The sequence below is a fragment of the Pogoniulus pusillus genome, chromosome 31 (genome assembly GCF_015220805.1).
Source record: "Pogoniulus pusillus isolate bPogPus1 chromosome 31, bPogPus1.pri, whole genome shotgun sequence".
In the NCBI taxonomy this organism is placed as follows: domain Eukaryota; kingdom Metazoa; phylum Chordata; class Aves; order Piciformes; family Lybiidae; genus Pogoniulus; species Pogoniulus pusillus.
This window is the reverse complement of record NC_087294.1, coordinates 11,540,153-11,559,859: the sequence shown is the minus strand read 5'-3', so window position 1 is coordinate 11,559,859 and position 19,707 is coordinate 11,540,153. Positions and strand designations below refer to the sequence as shown.

General features: G+C 40.0%; 1 protein-coding gene across 8 annotated transcripts in view; it reads right to left on the bottom strand.

Moving 5' to 3' along the window:
• Positions 1–19,707, bottom strand: part of EPHA7 (EPH receptor A7) — a 266,536-nt gene that overhangs the window by 192,776 nt on the left and 54,053 nt on the right. For all 8 annotated transcript variants that reach the window (XR_010307952.1, XR_010307951.1, XR_010307950.1 and 5 more), the window contains exons 4-5: positions 6,744–6,899; positions 5,532–5,867 (exon numbers count right to left, since the gene is read on the bottom strand). Coding sequence is in view for 5 of the 8 variants with exons in the window: in XM_064169278.1 (XP_064025348.1) it covers positions 5,532–5,867; positions 6,744–6,899 (492 nt within the window). In the remaining 3 variants the exon portion in view is untranslated. The remainder of the gene's footprint in view (positions 1–5,531; positions 5,868–6,743; positions 6,900–19,707) is intronic.

Below are 19,707 nucleotides of genomic sequence, written 5' to 3'. Positions count from 1 at the left end.
GAAAAATGGGAAAACAGAAGCTGGAATAAGTTGAACACTCAAGCTATTTGTAATAAGCTGTCATGTTCTGCCAGAAGTGAACAGGAAGGCAGAGATGAAGCTAGATTAAAATGACTTGCAAAGGAATGGGAAGACACCAAAATGGTGTAGGGAAAGGAGAGAAGTGAGAATAGAACTAGAACACTGAGGTCAAAATGAGTGAGAAAGACATGGGCATAAATCTTCTTGATTGCTGCCTCTGCTGGGGGACAGCTGAAGAAAAGTCAGGCTTAAGTGAGACTGACAGGGAACAGGAAATAAATAGATGATCAATAGTGCAGAGACTATGAAAGAAGAGACTTTAAAAAATGAGTAGACGTAATTGAGAGCTGGAGGAAATGAGAAGAGAAGCAGAGAAAAATGATGAGCAGCAACAATTGAAAGGAGAACGTAGGAAAAAGGAGAATGCCAAGTTAGAAAGACTTCAGAAGTACCAAGGAAAGGCAGGAGCCATTACACAGCTTTACATACACAGTGCTGCTTCTAACAGACACAAATTTAAAGCATGTCATTTTTTTTCTGTTTAAGTTGCTGGGGTAATGCAACTTTGAAAAAAAATTAATTCCTTTTTTATTTCATTTTTTAACAGCAAATTTTGGGATTATTTTAAGGAAAAGCTCTGAAAATTGAACTAAAAAAAAAAAAAGGCAAATCAACACATACAAAACAAACTGTTATGAAAAATTATTTGATTATGAAACTGATTAAAGATCTTTCTTATCTGTTTCAGGTTCTCAGCACTTAGTGTGTCTAAAGGCACAGAACGACCAAACAGTGATGAGGGGCACCTTCTTCTTGCTGTGAAGCAGGAGTGAGCATTAGCAAGTGCTCCCTGAAACAGCACAGAGTACATTTAGGAACAACTCCTGCCATTCCATTTGAGCTTTCGTTTGTCATGTTTGGTTACAGTAATAAGACATGATGAGCTTTCCCTTGGATATGATCTTTTTCTTTCCAATGGCTATAAAGACAACCCAGACTGGCTTAGTACAGATATTTCAGTTTGCTAAAAACCTGATAAATGTTGGGATGCATGTGATTTATCTCAAGTTTTCAAAGTCAGGCTAAGCTGTCTGTCCTTTCAGACAAATTCCAGAGGAAAGGATCATAGAATCATAGAATCAAGCAGGTTGGAAGAGACCTCCAAGATCATCCAGTCCAACCTAGCACCCAGCCCTATCCAGTCAATCAGACCATGGCACTAAGTGCCTCAGCCAGGCTTTTCTTGAGCACCTCCAGAGACAGCGACTCCACCACCACCTCTATCTTTGCAAAAGTGTCCACATAATTTTTTCATTGAAAAAAACATTTTTGTTAAAGGTTTGAAAGTGCACAAATGCCAAAATCCAACAAATACTCATCTGCTGTGAACACTACCTGATTCCATTAGCCTCTTGTATGTTCTATGGAAGAAAAAAAAAGATAGATTTGGAAAGGAATTTGATGGCTCAAAAAAGACTACCAAAGGTAGTCTAGATACCAAAGTATCACTAAAAAGGTATCTTATCAGGGAAGTGGTAAATTTTGTCTTGGGTAAAGAGCAATTCAATAAGCACATAAAGGTGGTGTGTTAGCTGTGTGCCAGCTGCAGCTCTTCAATACATTAGCCTATTGTAACTGGGGCTTAGTCACATTTAAATCTGAATTCTATAAGGATGCAGGGGTTCACATAGATCAGCTTGCAATGCTGGCATGACATCCTGTTTTCTTTATATGATCCTGGATAGGCAAGATATGAAACAAGACGGTTTACTCCTGAGGGACTTAGCGCACTTAATCTTTTACTTGATTCCAGTTCAGTTCTTTCATGCTTTTGTCAAAAAAAAAACCCACAACAAAACAAAGCAAAACAAAACCCCTCACGGTTCTTGGCTGCAGCATAAAAAGTATGGCATATGACAACTGATAGCCTAGTCACCAAGTCCTTTAAACACAAAGAATGAATAGCAATGTGTCATATGTACACATGTGAGCAATGCGAAATGCTACCTACCCACTTGCAGTCATTTCATTGTGTTATTTCCACAAATATAAATAGCTTTTTATCAACCACCTGGTTCTTTTCTTGACATGCTCTCTTTGTCTCATCAGAAGCTTTTTATATGTGGGTGAAAAAACCCACAGAATAAATTCCATTACCCCATTCTTTTTATCAATAATTTCCTGTTATCGTTACACAATAATTTGAATTTTGCGACTGCGGCCACAAAGGATCAATTCAATTAAACCAAACTAAAGAGGGAAAATTTCACTGCAACTGGTGAACCCAGTAATTATATACAGACACCTATTGTGTTGGCATAATAACATGTGAAGGAGGTTTAGTTAGACACATTTACGCACGTAAAAAGTAATATGGACATGGAAAGAGTCATTTTAGTCAAAAGTATAGAACAGTCACACAGTAACAAATGAGAGCTGCGTGAATCCTAGTTTACTTGGCTATAAATAAATCCAACATTTTCATTCTCTCCATGGTAAAATAAAACAGGAGCACAGAAGCATAACAGTCTCCTTTGAGCAGCCAGTCTCTTTCTGTTCAATTATAGTCATCAATCTGTTCCACCTAAAATATTTTCCTCCTTGAGAAACCAAAGAAACCAGTGCTAGGATCCAAAACATGCTGCTGAAAAAGTACCATAAAAGAGGTCTTTTCTTTTGGCAAAGGCATTTGTTCTGAGAGACTGTAGCTTTTTTCAACATGAATTTTGCAATTTGAGTGAAAAAATAATGTTGTGTTTGTATGGTATCTTTAATCAGAATATGTCTGAAGAGTTTGGTAAGGAAAGGTGAGAGTTACCTTCCTTTTACAGAGAGAAAACTACAATGACGAGAACTTAAAACAATGAACTTAAAACCAATCACACACCCCTAAAAAAAAACCTGTTCCCTATGTATATTCCTGTTACTTGCTCAACTGCAAGCCTTTACATTCTGATGTTCAGGAGTGCTGAAAAGACAAAGCTTCAGTTGTATGAGTACCCTTTTCTCTCAACAGTAGCAAGAGTCTGATTCTGAAACACTGGGAACTAATCTGTGAATAATCCCACAGCAAACTGCAGAGCAGGGAAGAAAAAAGTCAGGTCTCCTGCTTCCTGCTGCATGCTCTTACAAAATTTATCCAGGTGGCTGGAAATTTTCCATCACCTGAAAGTCTAGATGCTGTCTCTAATATATATGCAAACTATAGCTTCAGTAACATCTCTATGCTTGATGTAAGAATCATTCTGCAATTCCATAACTTGTGCTACTTATAAGATAGCAAAGGACAAATATAAGATAACAAAGGACAAATATAAGATAACAAAGGATAAATATACTTTCTGGCCAGAAAAAGCCTATAAATCTATGACTATGAGAACACAAGAGAATTAACTATAATGAATCCTGGAGGTAGTACAACAAACATCTGATAAGGCTTCTTCATCTTCCTGAGATGTGATACTAGCGACCAAATTGCACCATTTCTGCCTTTACCCTGTGTGCCACTGAATCATCAAAGCACATAAAATAAAGCCAATCTGATTTAGCTAAATAGGCAAAAGTCCAAATCCTCTCCTTCATCTGGTAGTTCTGTACAGACATCTACAGAGAGCAGAACACTGTCCACCTGTGCACGTTTGAAGAATTACAGAGGAAAAAAAAAAAAAACCCAAGATGCCAAAACAATACAGACTGTGAGCAAAAATAGTTTCCAGGTGGTGAAAATCTCATCATGAACTCCATGAACTGAATGAGCACAGAGACCAATCCTTTCAGTCACAGGGATGGTTCCAAACTAAAATGAAACGTGCATTTAGCATCCAGGAAAGCACTATGTTGAAATTAAATATCCCATAAATATTCTAACAATCATATAAAGCATCCTAGGTTTAAGAAAAGGAAGGGAAGATGCTGAAGGAATTGTTTTGTGTGTGCTTTTGATTTGGTTGTTTGAGGGGTTTGGGGGGTTGAGGGGTGGGTTGTTTGGGATTTTTTTTTCCCCTTTTTGAGATGCTCATCTTTAAATTACAAAATAGCTATAGGTTTTTTTCCCCTATTTGTTCATTGTCTCTGTATGGCGAGTTTCTCCTCGGTTCAAGGCATTACTGTAGGCGATATTTCTACTGCACTAAAAAAAGAACAGCTTGATCACAGTCATTAAAACTCCCTCTATGATGCAAGGATGAAGTATCATTTAAAACACTAGTTACCTGTTTTTACAGCAATCATCAGTGATACTCTTTGTAATTATTTCTTTCAAGGCTTTTCTTCAGAAGCCAGATCTTGCAATTAATGCTCAGTTTAAGAACTTGTGCTCAGTCTTTAAGAGCTTAGTTTTACTTTCCACTCTTAAATGTCCATGGTGCACTACTGTAAATTCACAGACCTATAATTTTTATCAACAATCAACTCACTATTTCATAAACCTAAAGCTGAGAATTCTTTATTTTTTCTCCTTTTTTCCCCACTCAGCATGCAGACAACTAAAGCCCTTTTTTCCCCTGGGGTGATAAGCTAGTTTGATTTTATTTTCCCTGACATTTCACCTGTCAGATTATGATAAGCAGAAGAAACAAAGAATAATCATCACATTCTCACTGAATCTCATAACCAAATCTCTGGAAATACAAGATAAATTAGAAGCATTATCCTAAGGGAAAATATTAACAGTAAAAACACCACCAGATAGCCAAATCATCTTCCAGTGACCTAGAACTCCCATGCAGGTTTAAAAAAATAGGACTGTCAAATATTAGGGACTGACCTACAATGCAGAGTAGGACTAGGGGGTACTGGCTGACAAGAAACTCAATGTGAGCTGGCAATTTGTGCTTCCAGCCCAGAAAACCAACTGGGCTGCATCAAAAAAAGAGTGGGCAGCAGGTCAAGGGAGGTGATTCTCCCCCTTTATTCCAGTCTCATGAGACCCCCACCTGGCGTACTGTGTTCAGCTCTGGAAGTTAAATTTAGGTTAGACATTAGGAAGAAATTATTCACAGGGTGAATGACATACAGGAGCAGATCACCCAGAGAAGCTGTGGAGGCTCAAAGCCTGCAAGTGGTCAAAATGGTCAAAGCCAAGTTGGATGAGGCCTTGAGTAATCTGTTCTAGCAGAAAGGTGTCCCTGCCTTGGGTTGGAACTAGATGATTTTTAATGTCCCTTCAAACTCAAACTGTTCTATGATTCTAAGGAATAAGAAAAAAAAAAAAAAAATCCCACATCAAACCAAACCAACAACAAAAAACAGAACTGTGGAGTTAAGAAAATCCATTTAACAATAAGCTGTATGCTTTGTTAATGCTTTTCATTAATGCCTCCTGAAAGCAATACTGAGGCAAAGAAACAGGACAGGTAATCATGAAATAGTAAAGGCTCCAATTAACCAGTTTTGTGATTAATGAGCCAGAACACACAAAACGTGCTCCTGATTTACTGCATCCATAGTTTGCACGTTCCCAGTTTCTCTGTCTCACAGTATTGATGGAAGTGGAAGTGATGGAAACTTACCTGCTTGACCGGTGGTGACACTGACAGCTGCAAAAAGCCTCTGGGAACGACTCAAGTCGGAAACACCATTCACAGCTTCAACTTCAAAAGTGTAGTTAGCATGAGCTAGCAGGTCCATGACAGTGACATAGTTATCTACTAATCCGGTTTGCTGGGGCATATATCCAATATTACTCCCACAGGGAACACATTCACCCTGCTCCCAGCTGCACCTCTTGCACAATATGCGGTAGGTCACATCATTTCTTCCTCCATTGTCAGCAGGAGGACTCCACTCCAAACTCACAGTTGTCTGGTTGATATTGAAAATGAGGTTCTGTGGTGCAGATGGAGGTCCTATGGAACACACAAAAAAAACCCAAGGTAATTGCACAGAACCACAGTGGGACATGTAGCTAGCATTTTAATTACTGAGACAGAAAATAGCTGAAGCGTATTTCTTCACATAAACATTTCATTATTTTTAGTACAAGCTGCATGAAAGCTTCCTTGAACTCAGTTGGCAAGAACTTTATTTATTTTCCATTAAGGCATCAGAATAACAATTGTCTGTATATTTACTGCAACAGCCTTTAGCTGTTTCTCTTCTGGGCAATTAAAAGATCAGTTAATGTACCTTAAAGGTTGTCTTTTATAGTTTTCCCAAGTACAGGATTTGTTTGTCTCTTCTAAACATATTGCATCAATTGCATCTACACCTTTGTTATCAGCTCTGATATGATTTACAGAGATATTTGTTGCTGCTTTGGGTGTAGGAGACTTCTGCTATTTGAATTACCAATCTGTGTAGGCTAGTCTATTTGCAGTTAGAAGGTTAAGCCAGATCCAATTACAGTTCAGTCAAAGCTCGGATCTGCACAGGTACTTCTCATTTTTCATGCTACTCATTTTGGTATTATATCACATAAAGCACATTGCCTACAATTTTACAGCCACGGGAAAACTCTGCCTGTATTCTATCTATCACAGTAAGTTATGCACTTACCCCACATGCAATGTTTTCCAATGTTCTATCAAGCAAACACCAAAATTATATTTATGCTGATTCTATCTTCTCTGACAACTTTTCTTCTGCTCTGCCTTTCGGTTTCATTTACTCTTATAAATGTACTTTTCAAACACAGGCAAAGCCAACCGAAGCTGCTGTCTACAAGTGGCTGCACCTGGTTGGTTAAGCAACGTCCTTTGCTATTAAATCCATGGCTGACTCACTTGTGCATGCGACATATGGTGGATCAGAAGGTGCTCTGTAATAGCTATCTTCACAATCGCATCTTGAAGATCCTTCCTTGTCAGAGAAGCTGTGGCTAGGGCAGCGGGAGCACTGCAGATCTTGTGAGGAGGATTTGTAGAACCCACGGCCACAAGCTAAGGCAGAACAAAACAGAATTAGATTTTCATGGACTACTGTTCTGATCTCCTTTGTCACATGAGGTATATATTCCTGTAAATGACTAAACCATTCATTCTGTTATGTTGGTGTAAGGAATGCATTATGATCCTGTTTCTTCAGTTGGTGCAGTTATGATTTTGCAATATTTGTATGAGTTCAAACTGAGCAACTGGCAGCACAATATTTTAACACAGAGGGCCAAAGAAATATGACAATCACCTGCATTTCACCAAAGAAAAGTATAAGAAAAATGTGAAATAGCTGGATGTCTGCAATGGACCTAAACAAGGCAAAAACAATCTGGAAATGTACTGCTTTAAAGCCACTGAAGTGTTCTTGATATCTGAACAAGACGATTGGGAATTAATGGAGCAAAAGTTACTCTTTCCTGATAAGTGAAACCCAAAGAAACTATAACCTACCAGTGCAGAAGAGTTTTTCCAGTTTTACAGAGAGAGACAACTTAGCCTGAAATGAATTTACTAAAACTTCCAAGAATAAGGTAAAAGGCAACTATCTGGAAATACTCATATAAGATCAGCTCATACTTTGCTTTGCCCACTGTGAACCCATGGAAGAAAAAAATGTGTTGTGTTCCAAAATCGATGCTTAGAAATACTTTTTCCAGCTACTGCGACAGTTTCCAAAGGAGAAACATCCATAAACCACACCTATAATGACAGCCACAAGCAGAGAACTGCTACCTAGACAGCCAGCTTAAGAGTAGATAAACTATAAGAGCTGTAAGGGATGAGGAAGAGGGAAGTGTGGACTAGACAACACTAAAAATGGAAAGAGATTAAGAGTCCACTTCAGCACTAAGGTTATGGGCAAACTTACAAACACTGTCAACATGACAAACAGAACATAAAAGTCCTCTAAAACTTTCTAATAAAGCAAAAGCTTTTTCAACCACACTATTTTATTCTTTTTTTTTTCCCCAACCCTAACAGACAGTTTAACTTTCTTAAGCCACCACCTGTAAGCAAAGAAAAGGGACAGTAGGTGAAACCTTGTGTCAGGTCTCAAAATATTAAAGCTAGTTAAATAGTCATTCTGGATTCAGAGAGAGAGAATTTACTTTGGTTATATTCGTATTTGCTTGGATATTTTCTCAGGACAGAAATGCAAAGTATCCAAAGACATTGATATTTGGAACAGTTATTTAAGTTGCCTGGTACTTCAACGATGGAAAGTGCATGAAAACAATGAGCTTTATCTAAATCTCACTGAGGTCAATGAGGAATGTCTCTGACATTATTAGCCCTTGGACTGGACCCACAGAATAGCTACAGCAACTCAGCTTCTAATTTGATTGATTTTATGCAACTGAAAGAAACAAAATAAAATAAAAGGTGTCAATACCTCAGGTAACAGTAGATTAAAGTTGAGGAACTAAGCAAATCAAAAGTGGATTGGAGCAGTATTAAATGATAGGAAATTCTGACCCTCTATTGCTAGCATTACAATAATTTTAGAAAGAAAAATATAGGAGTAACAGAATAACAGAATAGTAGGTGTTGGAAGGAACCTCTGGTCTGACTCCTTTGCTGAAGTGCAGTCACCTAAATCAGTTTACATGGAAACATGTCTCCAAAGAAGGAGATTCCACAACTTCTCTGGGTAGTCTGGTCGAGGGCTCCATCATAAGCAAAGTAAAGAAGTGAAATCTCCTGGGTTCCATTTTGCAACCATTGCTCCTCGTCCCATCCCTGAGCAACACTGAAAATTGTGGTCCCTGACTGCTGCCCTTTAGATAAGCATTGGTTGGTGTCCTCTCAGTCTGCTCCTCTCCAGGACAAACAGACTCAGATCCCTTAGCTTGTCCTCATAAGAGAGATTAATTCTCAACAATCATCCTTATGGCCTCCACTGGACTCTCTCCAGTATCCACTGGATTTCTCACCTGTCACATATGACTAAAGAAAAGAAAATGCCATAATGTTTAGCTGGGGGGGTTTTGTTGCAAGAAACAGTGGATGGAAACAGACCTACCTGGCAGAGAAAATTAGCATGCAAACCATGTATGCTTTGACTGTGACAAAGCAGCGTGAGTTTGCACTAGGAGAAAATCTAGCCTTGCTTGTAAAGCATGATATGGTCTTACTCTATCACAGCAGTTGTTATACTTGCTATTTAGAAAAGAAGATAAAAGTTATTTTGGATAAATATTTCAGGTAAACACGACCTGTGAATTCCTAGTTATGGCAATTTTAACTCAGAAGAGACCTCCAAGCTCATCCAGTCCAACTTAGCACCCAGCCCTAGCCAAGCGACTAGACCATGGCACTAAGTGCCTCAGACAGGCTTTTCTTCAACACATCCAGGCATGGCGACTCCACCACATCCCCGGGCAGCCCATTCCAATGCCACTCACTCTCTTTGGGAAGAACTTCTTCCTAACATCCAGCACAACTTGAGACTGTGTCCCCTTGTTCTGTTGCTGGTTGCCTGGCAGAAGAAACCAACCCCACCTGGCTACAGCCTCCCTTCAGGTAGTTGTAGACAGCAATGAGCTCTGCCCTGAGCCTCCTCTTCTCCAGGCTAAACAACCCCAGCTCCTCTTCCACACCTTCTTTCAAGACTGTTTCAGAATTTGCTGACCAAAAAGAAGCAGCACAAAAGCTCAACTGATTTGTATGCGTGTACCTGAAGATATGTATTTGAACTTCTGTCTGATCTTTCAGTACTTGCAGTTGAAATGTAGGTAAAATTACCAAAGAATAGTTTCCTGCCTTCCTTAAATAGTCACGTTCCAGTCACACTGAACAAATGCATTGGATCTTCCATCACATAGACCTCTGCAAAGCAAAGAACAACTTAAAAGGCAGAGATCCCTACTGTGTTTCCAGTCTGTCCTTCTCAGCAGGGAACATGACAAAGCAAAGATTCAGAATAAAATAGAGATTTCAGACAAATGTAAACAGAAAACCTCTTTTTTTTTCATTCTGATGACTTGATCAAGACATTTATATGCTTAGTCACTCACTACTTAAAGCAAGTGTGCATTTCTTATTAGAGTTCAAAGGATCTGAATGCCTGTGACTAGTTTGCATGCCTGAAAGCCATTTATTCTCCCACACAGCATACCACAGGCAGCAGGTTCAGGCATTTCTACTATGCTACCATCCAAATACATTCCCCCCCGCCCCTGTAAAAGGCTTGTGACAACATTTAAAAACCATTTCTTCGATTTATACATTCCAGAAATATAAGAGAAGAAAGATTTGAGCATTGAAATTTTTTACAGTATGTCAGTGGTGCTTTTAAAAAGGATTTTTAAATACTTTAGAGGTCTTTGGAAAGGAGGGGACACAGAAGCACACATCACAAAGTACTCATTAGAGGAATATAAGTAAATCACAGAATTACAGAACCTTAGAGGTTGGAAGGGACCTCCAGTGATCACTGAGTCCAACCCCCCTGCCAAAGCAGGATCCCCTAGGGTAGTTTACACAGGAATGCATCCAGGCAGGTCTTGAAAGTCTCCAGAGAAGGAGCCTCCACAACCCTTTTGGGCAGCCTGTTCCAGTGCTGTGTCACCCTCACTGTGAAAAGGTTTTTCTTCATGTTGAGGTGGAATCTTCTAAGTTCCAGTTTGTAAATTATTTTTTGCCTTCACAAATTTAAATTTGTAACCAAAAATAAATTGATTTTTTTGCAGCCTAGAAGTGAAATAAATTATTCATATATTTTATATACATATATTACTGTCCTTGTGATGTAGGCATCAGAGAACTCTACCAAGACATAGACCAGTTATGAAGGTGTGATAACTTCCTAGTGAGCTATGACAGATCACAGATGGGAAAGAACCATCCAGAAATACTTTTTTAACTCACTTTTTTCCTCTCTTGCCAAACTGCTGTGGTGAAATACTTTATATTACAGGTAATTTAAATACAGTTCTGTTCTACACTATTTTAAATCAATCTATTTTGATCAAAATCAGGTCTTTAGGTAGTATTTTTAAGATCATGGGAACAGGTGGTATAAGATCCCCATTTCCACTACCTCCACAGGTGATATTAAGAAAATGATAACTGTGAAAACCAACAAAACTAAATACTAGCCAGATGTTACTTGGAGCTCTGTACATGCAAATCTCAAAGTCATAAATACAGGTACTGCTCCACAAAAGTATGACATAGCAAAGCTTGAGACAACTCAAATTGCATTTGATCACATCCATTTTAATATTTCAATTCACTAGCGCAGGAGAGTGCTCAGCAGCAGGATTACTTCCCTGTACAGGGAGCCTATTTTACAAACCAAGATAGAGAACTCAAGCAATGATGGGAGAGAAGCAAGGGAGTATAACTGATGAGGCAGAATTCTGATGTTGCAGCCAGAATCCTCATTATTGTTGACCTGAGTAAAATGCAAACTCATTTGATTTTCCTCAAGCAGGTTAAGAACCAGGACTAGTTTTGCTACTGAAGGGCTTCTGGAGCACTGCAAAAAAACAAGGGAAGGAAAGGGAAGAAAGCCAGCACAAAATAAATTTGCTTTCATTCATTGTGATGTGCTATTTGCAGCTGCTAATTTAATAGAACAGCTCTTCCCAGATGAAGCTCACATTTTGTTCAAACATCTGCTGCAAAGTCTTGTATGTTCCAGGAAATAATTTTGAACCAAGAGCAGTCAACTTCACTGACAACACAAAGACACAGAATAACACATAGCAGCATATTCTAAACTAGTCTTCACATAATGCAAAAATTAGTTGCTAATTTTCTCCCCATATGCTACAAAATCAACAATAAATACATAAGAAAGCTATGCTTCAGCCCAGGCACAATTCTCTGCATAATATCTGAGCCTCATAACCATTAGGGACTGACAACAGTGACCCTCACAGCACTGCCCAGCATCTTAGATTTGTTTACTTGTCTATGATAGCTATGGCTGCTCCTCAGAGCAAATCTTCCCCCCTCCTCTGCAAAGCAAAGCAGTTTCTCTTGTTGGAAAGCTGGCAGAATTCCCCCATGACATAAAAAGACAATGCTAACAGTCCTCAGGTGAGAGAGCTTCCTCACACCGTGGAGCTGCAGGGTGAAACCGAGCAGGGCATTGTCGTTTCCTATTTTAACTTCCTTGCCTGGAAGCCCTAAATAAAGCAGTACACTACTGTCTGTATACAATGAAGATGACACTACTTCTTGGCTTGGACTGGGTTGCTCTCTTTGTGTACGTCCAGCAGCATTCAGCCTTAGCGAGGACAGCAGAGTCTGGTACACGGCTAGGCAAGGCTGCAGTGGCAGTGCACAGCACTCACACGAATATAGTGCAATCACATTTTGAGCCAATGTGTTTGGCATCATTTAAGGACCTATAGAGATACTGTAAATAATGGAAAACTGCAAAGCCACAAGTGAATACCAAGCAATTAATGTACACTACTAAGAACTGCGATGCCACATCTGTGGCACAAGGCATTAGATGTTCTAGCTAGAGAGGGTGGCCTGACTTCATAGAATCACAGAATCATAGAGTAAACCAGGTTGGAAGAGACCTCCAACATCATCCAGTCCAAACTAGCACCCAGCCCTATCCAGTCAACTAGACCATGGCACTAAGTGCCTCAGCCAGGCTTTTCTTGAACACCTCCAGGGACAGCAACTCCACCACCTCCCTGGGCAGCCCATTCCAATGCCAATCACTCTCTCTGGCAACAACTTCCTCCTAACATCCAGCCTAGACCTCCCCTGGCACAACTTGAGACTGTGTCCCCTTGTTCTGTTGCTGGTTGCCTGGCAGAAGAGACCAACCCCACCTGGCTACAGCCTCCCTTCAGGTAGTTGTAGACAGCAATGAGCTCTGCCCTGAGCCTCCTCTTTTGCAGGCTGCACACCCCCAGCTCCCTCAGCCTCTCCTCATAGCGTTTGTGTTCCAGGCCCCTCACTCTGCTCGCAGCTCTCTGCTGTGAGCTCATCACATGCCTTAGTGGCCTGGTAAAGATCAAATATTGTATATTTTTCTTTTCATAATTATAAAAAAAGAGAAAAAGAAAAATCCCAAGAAACCCTGAAAGAGGGAATGAACACAGATGTACAGAGCAGCAAACAGCAGTCTGGAGTCCCACTTCTGGGACAGGAAAAAGGAAAAAAGGGACATGTTAAGTGCTGTTCATTTTTATGTAACCTTTTCACTCTAAATACTATGGAGATTCACTTTGCTTCCAAAAGAGCTAGGGAACTTAAACTGGGAGGAGTGATGGAAATGCAGTGAGGGCTATGAGTGACAAGTCTAACAACTGCTGTTTATACAACCAAAGGAGAAAGAGCAAACAGTTGTAGGGCAGTGACAAACTAATCAAGATTTTATTGTTTTTATTGCTGCTGCAATACTACAAACACAGTTTAAAAAGCAATCTCCACCCATAGAAGTGCAAGGCTTCCTGGTGGCATATCAGCTCATGACTTAAAGGGCACACAATTGTTTCAGAGTGCTATGTACTTGATTGAATGTGGATTTCATAAGATCTTTTTGGAGTTTATGTGGAAATAACGAAATGTGACTTCCAAAGTGGTGACTGCACTAATTACTGTTTGATCCTATTCTAAAAAGAAGACTTTTTATAAGTCTAGGGAGTGAGGGGAAAAAAATAGAGAGGCTCTGCTTGTTGATGCCCAATGACAGGACAAGGGGCAGTGGGTGGAAGCTGAGGCATAGGAAGTTCCATGGAAACAGAAGGAAATTTCTTTGCAGAACACTGAAACAAGCTGACCAGAGGAGTTGTGGAGTCTCCCTCTCTGGAGATATTCATACCCTCCTGGACGTGTTCCTGTGTGACCTGGTATAGGTGATCCTGCTTTGGCAGGGGAGTTGGACTGGATGAACTTTCAAGGTCCCTTCCAGCCCCTTACATTCTGTGATTTAATACCCTGCTTGCAGAGCAAGACTACTTCTCTGTTCATTCCAGTTTGCCATCACAAGTAAATTTTAGCAGAATTTGTGCACACTGAAGAAGGTCAAACTAATGTTTAAAAAGTGCTACTTTTCATAAGTTGGCATCAAAGGATGGCAAAGTAGTATCATAGAATCACAGAATTCTATGCCCAAGCTGGAAGAGGACTCCAAAGGCCATCCAGTCCAACCTCCACCCCAGTCAGCAAGAACATCCTCAACTAGATCAGGTAGCCAGAGCCCTGTCAAGCCTCGCTTTGAATATCTCCAGGGACAGGGCCTCAACCACTTCCCTGGGCAGTCTGTTCCAGTGTTCCACCACCCTCATAGTAAAGAACCTGTTCCTAACATCCAATCTAAATCTGCTCTGCTCTAGTTTGAAGCCACTGCCCTTGTCCTGTCCCTGCAGACCTTTGCAAACAGTCTCTCTCCATGCTGGCAAGAACCACTACTACTTAAATGGGCAGGAGGCAGTCTCACACATTTTATCTGAAGCTGAAAACCAGAGTCCTGTGCTCTTTTCTCTTTGTAAGCAGAGAGCTACCCTGATGCCTATTAGAGAGCTACTTGTAGCCCAAGACACTTCAAGTTTGCCCTCTGCTTTGCCACCTAAGTAGATGCTTTTTTCATTTTATACAAATTCTGTAAAATTACAGAGTTTCAACAATCCCACTATTACTTACAAACTTGGTTCCTAAGAGAACCATGGCAAAATCACTGTTCACTCCGAGGAAGCTCAGGCTTTCCCTTAGGTTCCTCCTTCATCTTCCCTTGGATAAAGTAACTTGTCTATATGTTAAACTGACCCTACACATTTTTTTTTCTCCTATAGGTAATGGTGAGAATTTGTTTTATATCTGACATAAGCCTCTATTCTTGTTTTGCATGACCTTATCAATTCTACCTTTCTATCCTGACCTGCATCAGGTGAACAATGTGGCCAGTAGGATGAGGGAGGTTATATCTTCCCCTGTACTCAACATTGGTCAGGCCACACCTTGAGTACTGTGTCCAGTTCTGGGCTCCTCAATTCGAGAGAGATGTTGAGGTGCTGGAAGGTGTCCAGAGAAGGGCGACGAAGCTGGTGAGGGGCCTGGAACACAGCCCTGTGAGGAGAGGCTGAGGGAGCTGGGGTTGTTTAGCCTGGAGAAGAGGAGGCTCAGGGCAGAGCTCATTGCTGTCTACAACTACCTGAAGGGAGGTTTCAGCCAGGTGGGGTTGGTCTCTTCTCCCAGGCAACCAGCAATAGAACAAGGGGACACAGTCTCAAGTTGTGCCAGGGGAGGTCTAGGCTGGATGTTAGGAGGAAGTTGTTGGCAGAGAGAGTGATTGGCATTGGAATGGGCTGCCTGGGGAGGTGGTGGAGGCACTATCCCTGAAGGCGTTCAAAAAAAGCCTGTCTGGGGCACTTAGTGCCATGGTCTAGTTGACTGGATAGGGCTGGGTGCTAGTTTGGACTGGATGATGTTGGAGGTCTCTTCCAACCTGGTTGATTCTGTGATTCTCTGATCCTTCCCAAGCCTGCGAACATTAAGGCCGATTCAGCTAAACCCCTTTTCACAGCAGTGATGTATACATAAGGAGCTTGTGCAGATGTTTCCTGGACAAAGTTATGCAGCTGCAAAGACTTTATTAATTATAAAATGCAAACTGGATCGTTCTGTAATTGAAACTCTCTTGGGCTCTGATACATTTGAAAATTAACATCCATATATGTACAGCCAGGACATAGATGGATGCTGTTAGATTATTTGTTACAGATGGGTATTTTAGCTCATTCAGAAAAAAAAAAAAAGGCTGCTCTTTCTCCACTGGAGCTTACAAGTATTTGCTTCATATTAATGTCTATGGTTCCATAACCCAGGACTAAAAGCACAGCTTGCAGAAACAGTGCTCCCACTGCTAGCGTTGCTGACCTCATCTACGATGGACAGGTCCAGAATCTTTATTTTAATCCTATTGACAGTGCCTCAGTGGGAGTAATTATAACAGTCAGCCACAAATCCAGACCTCCTGTCACTGATATATTAGGATTCTTCACAACGAAAATGAGCAGTAGACAAGGAGGATGAAAACAACATGGGGTAGTGATTATAGCAAGATTTGTCAAACCCTTTCTGTATTAACCTGCTACAAACATATGACAGCTTGGCATAGGAGACACGAGGAGTACAAAATGTTTAATCTTCCACAGTATCAAAAAGAATGATTTTGAAAAGAATTTGGGGGGGGGGCATCGTTCTCTTACGAGATACACGTCTGGGAGATCAAAACATCAGATGCAGGCATGGCTTAACCAAACATACCTGAAAAGTTGAGATAAACTGAAAGCAGACCATCATACACTAATTTTCAAATGTGGATTTCAATGTGAAATATTAGCCAATAAAAAAAAAAAAAAAAGGAAAGAAAAATCCAATAACAAAAGGAGACTTTATAACCTCTAATCTCTTTTTCCAATAATTTGTGTACATTCAAGTCATGGCTATGTTTGAAACTGTAAATTACTTTTATAGTGAGAGATGGCATCTGCTATGCCTTCTCTGGCACCTAATATATATTGTTTTATAAGGAGCTTAGACCCTAGTATTTTATTTGTCTAACAACCACGCAATGATAAATGTCTGGTTAGAAAAGATGTTTATTTAAGCTTGATTTTTTTTCAACTGCAATAGCGTCTAAAGATTATTCAGAGGTCTCAACCAAGGAATTATGTTGTATGGTTTAGCCAGGGTAAACTCAAGAGTTTTAATGGTGCCTCAGCTATATAGTGTGAATGACATATCTAAATAGGGCCTTTGCCTAGCTGCATACCATCATCCACCAAATGTTTGCTGTTGCCTGTCAGGAATCTCTCTGAGCTCGTATTCATTTCCCAAGACTAATACACCCTTGTTGTCCAAAATCCTGCTATTGTCTTTTGAGAGATGGTCACATACTGCTGTTAATGCAAACAGTGGTCCAGAAATAGAACACTTGCTAAGTAACAGTAATTAATTCCAATGTTTCCACTGAATGAAGTGAGATATCTACCTGTTTACAAATCTGCTTAAAATAGAAAAAAAGAACAAACAAAACCCAAACCACCCCAAACCCAACTATGCCATCACGTGTGCTTTTTTAACCTATCCATTTGCAAAGAAGCACAGGCACAAAGGAAAGACTCTGGCTCTGGTTTCCCTATCTAATTTATACAAAAGGACAAGGTAATCAGGTTGAAGAACATGTCCCACAAATCAAAGAATAGCCAATGTCACTACACTCTAACAGCAAAATTACTTTGAAACTAATGATTCTGATTAAGTACATAAAAGATTACATTTAAATAGCAGTTAAAGAAACTCTTGCACAGTCTAAGTGGAATTAATTAACTGCCTAAGTTACAAGTTGGTCATTGAGGCCATGACATAATGTTTCTCTACATTTTCAGAGTTTGCAAGAACTTGGGCATGTGCTTCTCGTTAACTTCCTTGGGAACCAAGGAAATAAAGGCACAAGGAAAATTTGTGGGACATTAAAGAGATGCAAAGACACAAAAAAATGCAGACAGATGCAAGTCTATTACTGAGCAGAGTTCAAAAGTGAAAGGTGGGTTAGAGAATAGAAGGAGAAAATATATTATTGCTACCCCCCCCCTCCTTTTCATCCCCTATACCCTCCCTTCAAAATTAAGGTGCTTGAGTGGCTTCTGCACAGAGTTGAGTGGCAGCTCAACTGATTAGACAGATTGAGAGCAAATGTTTCACACTTTGCAGGACATGGGTGTAGATCCGTCACCAAGAAAATGAATCCATGCCTGAAGTTTTGCTAGCAGCTGAATTTTTTTCTGTATTCCTCAGCAGGTTCTAAACCAACCAGAGAATTAATGGAACAATGCACTTGATTTGTTCAAACATTCTGCATCTTCAGGGCTTTTTCTGGGTTATTTTTCTCTCTTTTCCTAAGCTGGTAATATGCAATTATGAACTTCAGTTAAGTGTTTACTAAAAGATCTGTTAAGACTACAGTGACTAAGAATTCAGCAAATGTAAGAGCACCAACTGTTGTGGAAGTGTTGATGTTCAGATAGGAAGCTGTATGACTATCTATACTACAACACACGCCTTAGATCCATCGGCACACAAGAGACATTACAGCAACATGAAGAAATTGGCTATGCAAACTACAGTATAAATGATGCTTTTTTTTCCTAAGCTGATGTATAAAACTTCATGCTAAATTTGCCACATTCCTATATAGATGTCATTTTGTTTGTTTGATTGGGTTTTGCTGTTGTTTGGGGGGGGTTTGCCATTGGGGTTTTAGGTTTGCTTAGGGTTGGGTTGTTTTTTTTTTTTAATTTGTACAAAATTCAATTCAGCCACAGGAAAAATAAACAGAGTAAAAACAACCAACTCAACCTACCAGTGATGAAATGAATACAATAGATTGTTTTCATGAGCTTTATATTTCTAAGATTTTTTGCTTCCATATTCTTGGGGAGTAACTCAAAATGAAGCAGCAAAAAGCCTGTCTTATAGCATTGACATGGAAGAAACTGAGCTTTGCCCAGGGTAGTGGTGGAGTCTCCATCCTTGGAGGTGTTCAAGAAAAGCCTGGATGAGGCACTTAGTGCCATGGTCTAGTTGACTGGATAGGGCTGGGTGCTAGGTTGAATTAGATGGTCTTGGAGGTCTCTTCCAACCTGGCTGATTCTATGATTCTATGATACTGTGTTCAGCAGGGGCTTCAACATTGGCCATGCTACAACTCACCTCCTTTAGTGTCATATAGATTATCTGTCCATACAGAAATGGATCTTTTGAGCTGTTTAATGAACATCTGGGCTTTGTGATTGCCAACATTTCTTAGTGAAGGTTTTCTTCACTTTCTAAAGACAACAAAATACATCAAAAAGCTCTGAGCAGTAATGAATAAAATGCAATTTGATGGAAGGGGGGGGAGGGGGATGTATTTGATTTTTCTAGTTCCCTAACTAAAAATACAGTAAAATCTCACCATTCATAAATCATACAGAAAATATATATTAAAAAAAAAAAAGAATTTGAAAAACTATTGTTGAACTTAAAGTCAATAATTCCCATGGTCTTCCTAACTGAGCTTGCAATAGTATTTGTTTTCATGGGAAAAGAAACCAAAAACCAAACACTAAAATATCTTTAATCTCAAATACTGTGCTCAGTTTTGGGACTCTCAGTGAATACATGGAGATGCTGGACCATGTCCAATGAAGAGCAACAAAGCTGCTGAAGGGTGTAGAGAAGTTTTATGAAGAATCATAGAATCACATAATCAACCAGGTTGGAAGAGACCTCCAAGATCTACCATCCAGCCCTGTCCAATCAACTAGACCATGGCACCAAGTGCCTCATCCAGCCTTTTCTTGAACACCTCCAGGGACAGTGATTCCACCACCTCCCTGAGCAGCCCACTCCAATGGCAAATCACTCTCAAAGAAGAAGCTAAGGAAATTGGGCTTTGTTTTGTTGTGTTTGTTTGTTTGTTTCACCCTGGAGAAAAGAAAGCTGAAGAAGGACTTATAGCTCTTTACAACTACCTGAAAGGAGATTGTAGAGAGATGGGAGCCAATCTCTTCTCCTAGGTAACAACTCACAAGATGAGAGAAAATGACCTTAGGTTGCATCAGGGAAGGTTTAGATTGAACATTAGGGAAAAATAATCTTCACCAGAAGAGTTCCCAAGCATTGGAACAGGCTGTCCAGGGAACACATTGAATCACCTCTGGACATGGTACTCAGTGACATGGTTTAGCGATAGACTTGGCAGTGTTTGGCTTACAGTTGGCCTTGATAATCTTAAAGGCCTTTTCCAGCCTAAGTGATTCTATGAGATTAAAAGTAGAAATGTACAGTG